Source organism: Solanum tuberosum, unplaced genomic scaffold (assembly GCF_000226075.1).
Source record: "Solanum tuberosum cultivar DM 1-3 516 R44 unplaced genomic scaffold, SolTub_3.0 scf00404, whole genome shotgun sequence".
Taxonomy (NCBI): domain Eukaryota; kingdom Viridiplantae; phylum Streptophyta; class Magnoliopsida; order Solanales; family Solanaceae; genus Solanum; species Solanum tuberosum.
The window spans coordinates 409,005-418,813 of NW_006239353.1; the positions used below are offsets into that span (position 1 = coordinate 409,005).

Sequence of the window (9,809 nt, forward strand, 5' to 3'; positions counted from 1 at the left end):
TTGTATTATTATAATGAATATAATGCTTGGATAGTTTGTATCGTTATCCTTCATTACATAATGTCATACATTCATAATTTGAATGATAAACTTACAAGAAAAGTATGATACATGATAGAACTACTATGAAAAGGTAGGGTAAAAATAAAATAGAATTATTAAATAATAAGTAAAGACAAAATGAGAAGAAAATATTAAGGTAACGATGCGATCACACCAAATCAGTTACACAAAATGGGTCTGTCGTAACCTAACAACGAATTTAAACAATACGACACAATAAACTTTAAGTAACAATCAAAACAAACATGATATCTAAACTAACAATACAATACCATGGGTAACAACCATCCAAACAAGGTGTAAGCCTTAATGCTATAATGCTAATTACCATTTACCATTTTTTTTCTTTCTAACCCTAAGACGATTATGGGTTTTTGCTTAAAGTTGAGGGTACTTTAGTCATATCCTAACATGTGTGATTACTTGAAATGTCACGTCCACAAGACCACAACTATCAAAAATGTCATTGTGAAGTGATTAAAGTTACTTGTAATCTATTGGTAATTTAAAAAAAAAAAACAATTACCACAGTTCTAGCTCCACTTTGTTATTTTATCAATTTTGTAATGAATATTCTTTAATCCATGCAGTACTCCATTTTGTTCTCAAAAGAGCTAAATGTACAAAAAATAATAATGATTTGATGTGATATCATGATGTTACTTAAACTAGTAGTATTATTTACGAACGGACAAATTTAAAATCTTTGGGTATATCCTTTTTTTTTTTTTTTACATATATCCTCCTTTATTTTCATTTTTTTACAATATCTTAATTATTACTATTTATTCAGACATAGATTCAAATTCAGATATTTTAATCTTAACGCAAACAAATGGATAGCTTGCTTGAAAAATTCAAATAAAAGTTTCAATTTTATAACCTCCTTATCTAGATCAACTTTTGTTTTAAGAACTTTATACTAACACTTTTCCACACTTCAATTCCTATTACAAGTTAACAAAGTAAACTTCGTATAGATTGTGATACCCAAAAAAGGTTAGAGACATGTTAGCCAATTGCACTTCTTTTCTATTTTTTCTTTTTCTTTGCTTACTTTGAGTGCACTAAAGTAATTACTTGGCATCATGTCTAAAGTTCATTTTAAAGAAATTTTTTGTATGGTTGGACAACACATTAAGCAAAAAATTTGAGCTTCACTTTTTCTTTCTTTCTTTACAACTAATCACAGCCATAACTTTTTTTTTTGCTTTCGTTCTTTTGTTTTGTTGAGTGCGGTACAAAGCTCTAGGTCGAAAAGTCATGAGACAGAATATTTTCCTTGGACTTTGCCCAATCACTTCAACATTTTGTTATCTTAAATAAGCTTTACTATTTCCTTTGGACTCCCCGACCATAATAAATTAGTTGATAGAGAGAGGAAATCTGGTCACGAGTTGAAAAACAAAACTCTGTTTCCAGGAAATTGCGCACCATGACCTCATACGAGTAAAAGACGGTTTCAGAATTTAAATTTTATGAATTTTTTGTCGTGATCTCAAATTAATGAACAATCCCAGCACATATATATATTGTGGATCCACCCATTCGTTGAGACGAAGAAAAAAAACTATAAGGATTTAATGTAATAATGGAGGGAATAGGAAAAATATATTATGATGGCTAGGAAATTATTTCCTTGAACAGAGCAGAGCTCAATACAAAATTTTCTGGGACAAAAAATAAATACATGTAGTGCAGAATAATTTCTTACAGCTAGGAAGAATGACACCTACTTAGCAAAAAATCGACACTCTTTACAAAATTTTCTTGAATGACTGTCCTCCTGTAGCAGCATGTTAGCACAAAATACACGCTGCTCTTATCGTCAATTCTGTATAAATATGTTCTTCAACTCCTATGTTAAAAACTGTTTATAATTACTGTTTCACTTCTTGATTTTGTGTATCTTCTACTTTATTGGAGATCGATGAAAATGGAGCACAGCAGGAAGAAATGTCAATCCCAGCAACCTCCAAGGCATTGCAGACCCATTCAGGAACATCACCTTGGGGGAACTACAGGTCAAATTTAAGAAGTCACCACAATTTACAGTAACAAATATTTGTATCAGTAATTTAATTAAATGCATGCATGATATACCAGCAAACAAACAGGCAAAGGTAGCAGAATTTTCAAGTGATTAACGCCTTAAAGACGTGGTCAACAAGTAATATTGTAATACGATGCAATACTCAATGAAATCACTGTCTGAGTGAAATTATTCATTACCATTTTCTGCAGAAATTGACAGACAAATCTGCAAAATTAAACAAATAAGTCAAATGATAAGGTAAAAAAAAACCAATGGATGAGAGAAGAAAATGAGAATGAGATAGTGATTCATCTTGAAATGCAAGACAAGTGATAAGTGTAAAGAAAGCTTTTAATAGTGAGGAGAAATCTATTTAAAACTATAAGTGAACATACTCTGGAAACCGTCCTTCAACAATTGACGAGTGCAAATCTCTGCTAAGCTGCATAATTTGAATGGCTCAAAGTCATGGCTGAGCTAATAAACAAATGAAAATATCTTTAAAAACCTCAGTGTTTGGTACCTTCATCATATAGTATAGGTTGTGATATGACAGAAGTTGAGATCCCATGGCATCTTTAGTGACAAGGCAATGAATGTAAGCCCTCGTATATGTTTTACAAACCTGTCAAGAGATGACTAGTATTTCAAACATCGTATAAATTGAAAGTAAGACCATCTGTAGTCGATCATCATCTATTTCACTTTACCATGCAGTCACATGTGGGATCAATAGGACGCATATCATCTTCCATTGCCTTGTGTTTGAGTTTTAGAACTCCCTGCATCATGACACGATAAGAGAAAAGGCATTATTCCACTTCATAATGAATGGTGGATGATATTTTCATCATAAATTGTTTGAGCTTGGTTTTCAGTGCTCAAGTTTATGAATCATTGCGAAGAAAATTCGTGAACAGATTTCAGGAAAAAAACCCTTAAATTAACAATAGAAAGATAAAATCAGATTGATAAATAAGAGGAAACCAGATTTTCTCAAAACATCGAAAAGTTTTCAAATCATTGAACTACCAGTCTCCATGAACATTTTGAAGAAGGTAGTCAATAATACTTTTATCACATGGAAGGAGGAGGGAAGGAGGAGCAGCATATGTGCACAAATTCAACTAAATGGAGTTTCTACTAAAAGGAAATTTTGAGCAGCTCAGCATTATTTAACTACTACTAGATTACTAGACCCACGACATGCTTATCATCTCTCCCTCTCAGTGTTTACAGATCAGACAAGATTTCTATATAGATCAAGAATACACAAAACATTGGTGTTGGGTTAGAATATTAGCGGTTATAGATTTCTTACATGCAATCTGAGAATTAGTATTAGATTGGTTTCAAAAGAATGCCACTGTGTGATATCCAGAGCCTAAGTGATGAGCATACAGAGGCAGTGGGCTGAGAAAATTACCTCAGGTACTAGAGCTGTGCCAAAACGAGCGGTACGAGTAGGATAGACACAATCATACATGTCAGCACCTAAAGCACTGCAAACCACAATGTCTAGTGGGTAACCCACCCCCTGGAGTACAGCAGTCGAGTTATCAGAAGCCAGAAGGCATCACATATAAAACTAGAGAATTTGAAAATAGAGGCATCAAGTTATATCTACCAAGGAACATCATAAGAGTGACATTTACCATTACATATCGTGGTTTATGCTCAGGTAGTGCAGCAGTACACTGAGCCACGACACGCCAAAAGGAGTCTTTATCTTCACCGCCTGCAAGACCACCAATAGCATAGCTGTCACACAAGTAAATTCGTCATTCACTCTGTTGATTGTTGAACCTCAATTCTTCTAGTTTGGTTTGTCAGGTAAGCTGCTTTTGAGTTTTATAAGTTATAAGAGGAACATGAATGTGTAAATATATACACGTTAAGGTTTCCACATACAAGGTGACGAACATTTTTGATAAAGTGTGCATATTCAGAACTATGAACATACCCAGGCAAATTGCGTTCAACTAAACCTCTGACACATATATCCCTGATAACAAGAAATAAAAATAACAAAGTTTGTCAATTGAGATATATTTATGTAAACAATAAAGCAATCCCGGAAGCAACAGGATGTCACAATGTAAGTCACCTTAATACAGGATCTAAACCACCTTGCACTATGCCAAATAGATTCTGTTCATGTGGTCTCTTATGAGCTGCCAATGACAAACAAAAGCAGGAAAAACACAAAATTGAGAATCTGGTAGTAGTGCATCAGCAATTTTACCTAAGAAACTCTTAAGTTTAACACTAGAAAGAGAAATTCTCAAGCAAACTTTGAGAAACAGTTACTTGAAAAGAAAAACTTCAAAACATCCAAGTTCCACCGAGAACCTTACTCAACTATCTGTCAATAGTGTCTACAGGACTTAACCCTTGTTAAGCACTGCTAGTTGATTGCATAGCATGACAAGTGGGGCTTAATATTTTAGGACTATTTTACATTCAATAATAATCTCATCCAACTCTACCGCCTAACTCATCACGTCTACCATAAAAATGAGCCAATTCCGTCCTTTCATCATCAAAGTGTGCCAAATTAACCAAAAGCTAACAGCTCAATTGTTTTCAAATTCCTCTCTTTCCTAGGCTTTCCATTCTCAAAATACCTCCCACCTTTCTGGCAAAAACTAGAAAACATCAGAATAAGAAGTAGAGAAAATTCCTACATTACAGCTGGTCGTAACCCGATTCTGTAGAGATTTATCTTTTGCCCACTGAATGTGATTAATGATGAATTTAAGTAAGATAAATAACCACATTGAAATGTACAGCCTGCTCCATCATATTACCTGCTATGCACCTATCTATCCAACGAAGAGTTCGATACATAGCCTCTTCAATTCTTGGACCTGTGATAGTAGTTTTCACGACATCATCGAGAGCCATAATAATATCTGCACCAATTCTGTTCTGTAATGTGTTGGACAAGTCAGCAAGTTAAGGAAAATCAGTTGTAAAGGGCATCTCAAGAAACATAAAGTGATAAATATCAGGCTGATGAAAAGATATGATTCGACTAATCAGCAGTATTATTGGGAGTAGATGATATAGAAGCAAAAGCTCGGATATCAGGCTGATGAAAAGATATGATTCTACTAATCAGCAGTATTATTGGGAGTAGATGATATAGAAGCAAAAGCTCGGATACAGCTTTTGTCAGCTCAACAGAAGTTATGCAGCTAGAGTACACACTAGTAAATGCAGTACAACAAGTGGAAACAGCATCACATGATATAATTAACTTGTCCAATTACAAATGATGAACCCAAGTGTACACCGTACGCAAAGCCTATCAGACCAAAAAAGAATAAGCAGGGAACACAGGACTACCAATCATTGGCACTCACACCAGAGCAGTCACCAAAAGAATGTCATTCTCTATAACTATAGTATAAATAGTAATCAATTCGATCATGCTACAATGTTCCAAACAATCGCAGGGTTTAGGGTTAGAATATGGCCTTGAAAGATATTTTGGAGAAGTAAAGCTATCCTGAAAGTGGATTGGTTTGTTTGCATGCCAGCTAAGAGGCATGTTTTACTCAACAAGATTCACAGAGAAGGGGATTTAGCTTGCGCAACAGATGCTACTAGTGTAACAATTTGTGTGAGACATCACATCCCTTTTTTTGTTGCAGTATCAGCTGGCAGGTATGGAACTTGTTTTTGAATCTTTTTGACGCGCAGTGGATTATGCCAGAGACAGTGAAGAGATGTTATAAAGCCAGCACAGGCATGGGCTAAAAAGGGTGTTTCAGCTTTGTGTAGCACAACTCTGCATTCATTCTATGGAGCACTTGGATGGAATACAAACGTAAATTTATTAAGGGAAAATTTGATTCTGCTCATAGAGTAAATTTTGTGTCTAGAACATTTGGACTTAGTGGTGTAAAGGAATCGCTGTGAATTATATGGATTTTGGTATGGACTTATTGACTCCTTATTTTGTTAAAAAGGAGTAGCAGTCCTCTGATCTTTTATACATCTTAACACTTTCTTGGTGATATTAATGAAATATTCAACTTATTGTTAGAGTGGGAAAAAGTCTCACATTGGTTGGGGAATGGACTGGTGGTCTCCTTATATGGACTTGGGCAGTCCTCCCTTCATGAGCTAGCTTTTGGGGTTAAGTTAGGCCCAGGTGTCATATTTTTACATGGTATCAGAGCCAGGTCCATCCCCATTTGGACTCCCGGTCCACGCTCCAGTTGGGCCTGGGTGAGAAGGGGGGTGGTTAGAGTGGATTAAAGTCCCACATTGGTTGGAGAATGGATTGGTGTCTCCTTATATGGACTTGGGCAGTCCTCCCCTCATGAGCTAGCTTTTGGGGTTGAGTTAGGCCCAAGTGTCATATCTTTATACGTATCAACCTTCTACATTTACTACCTATAGAGCATATCAAATTTCAGCAATGTTTCCAAAGATTCCAACAGTTTATAGATCTCAGTGCTTGCAGATACAGTTGAGAAACATTGAGATGCAACATAAAGTTCAGCATCTAACTATCAAAAGTCTAGTTAAGCATCTGTAAACAAGAGGGTATTCCTGGCTCGAGCTCAATCTGCTTGTACAGAACCCGGACTGTGGAGAATAGAAGCAAACACATCTTGACACAATTTTGTAAGGACTAACCTACCATGTGTGTGAAGATTGCACCAGTTAGGAATTATTATACATTCTGCTTGCTTGGAGTATGACTTTGAGATACAAATATAGTATACTACTAACTACAAGATCTATAAATAACAGAATATCTACATCCCAAAATGTACTTACTTGTATCTGTATTGACTCTTCAGGTGTAAGGAGCATTGGCTTTCCATCCACAGGTGACTGCAAAAAGGAAGTGACAAATTAAACCGCATGAAACAAAAGAGATAAGGATATAAAACAACAATGGGAAAGTAGAAAAGGAATACCTGAAACGTGACACCCTTTTCAGTGATATCAGCCAAATGCAACAAGGATACCTACAACCAGAAAGGTTTTAAGCTCATTTGACATCTAGTGCTACCAATTTTTTCATTGTCAAACAATACATCATATAGAACAAAGCATTTCATGTGGTACCATAAGACACTAAACAACTAGTTTTGCAAACTTTTGAAGACATGCATGAAATCCATAAGAATAATAGCGAAACAATATGGCACAAAGGAGTATAGGCTTCCTGATAAACATGTGTTTAGTACATCCTAAATAAAGATGGTTATAGCTTTTCGAATTAAAAAATCCCAAGTGAACATTGAGGAAGCAGAAGAGTGATAGACTACCATTTGAAAGCCCCCAGAGTCCGTAAGTAGTGCCCTCGGCCAATTCATGAACTTATGAAGACCCCCTAACTCATCAATGAGCTCAGAGGTAGGACGTAGTGCCAAATGATATGTGTTTCCGAGGATTATTTGGCAACCAATATCCTCAAGCTGGTGGGTGGTCAAACCCTTTATAGTACCTGTGAATATGAAAAGTCCAAATGGGTGACAATGAGAAAAAATGCATATCATCAACAAATCCAATAATAGTTTCTACAATTATAAGTATGAAGAGCAATAAAAAGTACTCTCATAAAAAGTTCCAAACATACAGTCTGTAAGCCGATTTAGTGCAGAATATAATGTATAGAGTTCTAAGCTGCAGACAGAATTAACTGATACTTTTGATTGAAACAGGAAAACAAAATACGTTAATAACAGCAATAGAAGATAAAGAGACAAAAATTTACGAGGTTCGGCCAATATGCCTACATCCATGGATAAGGAGGAGCAATTTCATCATATTTTCAAAAGTAAAGTAAAACAGAGTACAATTTAAACTAAGAAAAAGTGTAAAAGGTACTTTGTGTCATGTGAAATTCATCCCCCAATGCCAACTAGATCCAATTCTAAACCCAAATACTGGAAGCACTATTTTGGAAAACAATTTTCAGAAAATAAGTCATTTGTCTAAAAATATTCTGATCATACCAAACGCATCGGTCTTATTTCAATCAAAAGTATTGATTGATTATGTCTGCGGCATAACATAGAGGAAGTCAAAATAATTTTGGCTGGACACAGTTACCAGACCATATATGAGACAACTTCACTGTTTTTTCAAACAAATTAGACCTAAACCCTATACTCTTGACCTACTTATAGCAAGAGGAATCAATAGACTGCTGGCTCTAATTGTTAAGGTTTGTCAAATATCTAAAGAACTTAACCATAGACTCGATACAATATGACAAATTATTAAGAGAGAGAAAGAGAGAGCTTCCTGTCGATCAACTCCTAACATACTCTTACCTTGAGTGCCAACAGGCATGAAAAGAGGTGTCTGGCACTCATAGTGAGGGAGTATAAGCTGAGCTGCACGAGCACGATTAAATCTCCCAAGGATCTGGCATCAGAAATATTTAGGCACAGTAACTTAGTGGAATAACAAACAAACAAAAGTTTTGTAATAGACAAAAAACTTAGGGCGACTAGTTACATTGCTATGTCATATCAGCTGCAATAAAAAAAACAGCTGATGTAGATTGCCATCAAGATTTCCCTAAATTAATTGGAGATTTAAAAAGACTGGCCTTCCCAGACAAAGTTTAACCGAGCTTATTATTTTGTCACAAAATTGCAACTTAAAATTCTCAATCCTAAGTTGATGGGACACGTTCTTTTGATGAGTACAGTCGATCCAAATTCACATATCAAAAAATCTATCACATTACACTAGAAGCGTAATAATGTTCTATTGCAACATCAGCTTACTACAACAACTATGCCTCAATCCCAAACTACATTGAGGTCAGCTATATGAACCCTCAGCATCCATCCTCACCATTAGAACCCTTTTCAATTCAATACTCAATAATTTGTTATTTTAAGACAAATTACAATTTATCAATATTCAACAATCCAGTTTCATAAGTGTCAGCTTCTACTTATATGAAACACCCAAAATCTCTGTAGTAAATTAAAAAAACGTCAAAGAAGCTCACCTCAAAACGAAGTGCCATTAACGCCACTACCTTCCACCAGGTCAGTATCAACAACTAACTGAAACCGCCAAAAAATAAAATAGTTAAACTCATAAAAGTAAACTTTTAGCTCAAACACACAAATTTTTAATTAACAATGTCACTAAAACAAAAGTGCATTCTAGTTGATGAGGATTAAGAAGTAACAAACGAACCAAACTTACAAATTTTGCTAGAAAATTAATGATTCTATAAGCTTATGCCTAACGTCAAATACAATACCATTATTATATAAATAATGCATATATGAAAGGTGAATATTCAGATAAGCTTACATAAAACGGTGAATTAATCGGCGGCGGCGACGGCAAAGAGAATCAGAATACGAGCGTGCCCTAAATTAGCAGTGTGAGGTACGTGAAAAGGGCGGCCGAAGTCAAATTTTCCTTAAATAGCATAATATTTAAATTTGTCTGACCAAAGTCGACACAAACTGAAGTTTCTGCGCGTTTCGAATTTGTCAAATTCTATCAAAAAGAATGAGTATCCATACTGTCAAAACTTACTTATTTTGAAAAGAAAAAAAAAAGGTTTGTAGTTGAGCAATTTATGAGTTTTTTTTTTTATATTTAATAAGTAAATTGTGTTTAATTAATATATTTGAATGTTAAGTCAAGATAAAAGACAACTATCTAGACATACTTATAATTAAATCACTTAATTACAAATTTAAAA

The 9,809-nt window shown here is 34.8% G+C and overlaps 1 protein-coding gene across 1 annotated transcript; it reads right to left on the minus strand.

Moving 5' to 3' along the window:
* Nucleotides 1-1,652: 1,652 nt before the first annotated feature.
* On the minus strand, nt 1,653-9,589 carry LOC102587790 (queuine tRNA-ribosyltransferase-like). The gene is made up of 16 exons (XM_006363235.2): nt 9,410-9,589; nt 9,096-9,153; nt 8,404-8,497; nt 7,393-7,571; nt 7,039-7,089; nt 6,896-6,952; nt 4,909-5,029; nt 4,206-4,272; nt 4,062-4,103; nt 3,754-3,859; nt 3,525-3,635; nt 2,809-2,880; nt 2,622-2,723; nt 2,494-2,540; nt 2,296-2,323; nt 1,653-2,081 (listed from the first exon to the last, which is right to left on the minus strand). Exons 2-16 carry the CDS (start codon nt 9,111-9,113, stop codon nt 1,944-1,946), a joined length of 1,233 nt encoding a protein of 410 aa, XP_006363297.1. The 5' UTR covers nt 9,114-9,153; nt 9,410-9,589; the 3' UTR covers nt 1,653-1,943.
* Between the last annotated feature and the right edge of the window lie 220 nt (nt 9,590-9,809).

What these genes read in the sequence shown, in the direction of transcription:
- LOC102587790 (XM_006363235.2), bottom strand. An exon ending in ACTCTGGGGGCTTTCAAATG is followed by an intron (nt 7,090 to 7,392) that starts GTAGTCTATCAC and finishes TTCTGGTTGTAG; the next exon opens with GTATCCTTGTTGCATTTGGC. An exon ending in GCACAGCTCTAGTACCTGAG is followed by an intron (nt 2,881 to 3,524) that starts GTAATTTTCTCA and finishes GTCATGATGCAG; the next exon opens with GGAGTTCTAAAACTCAAACA.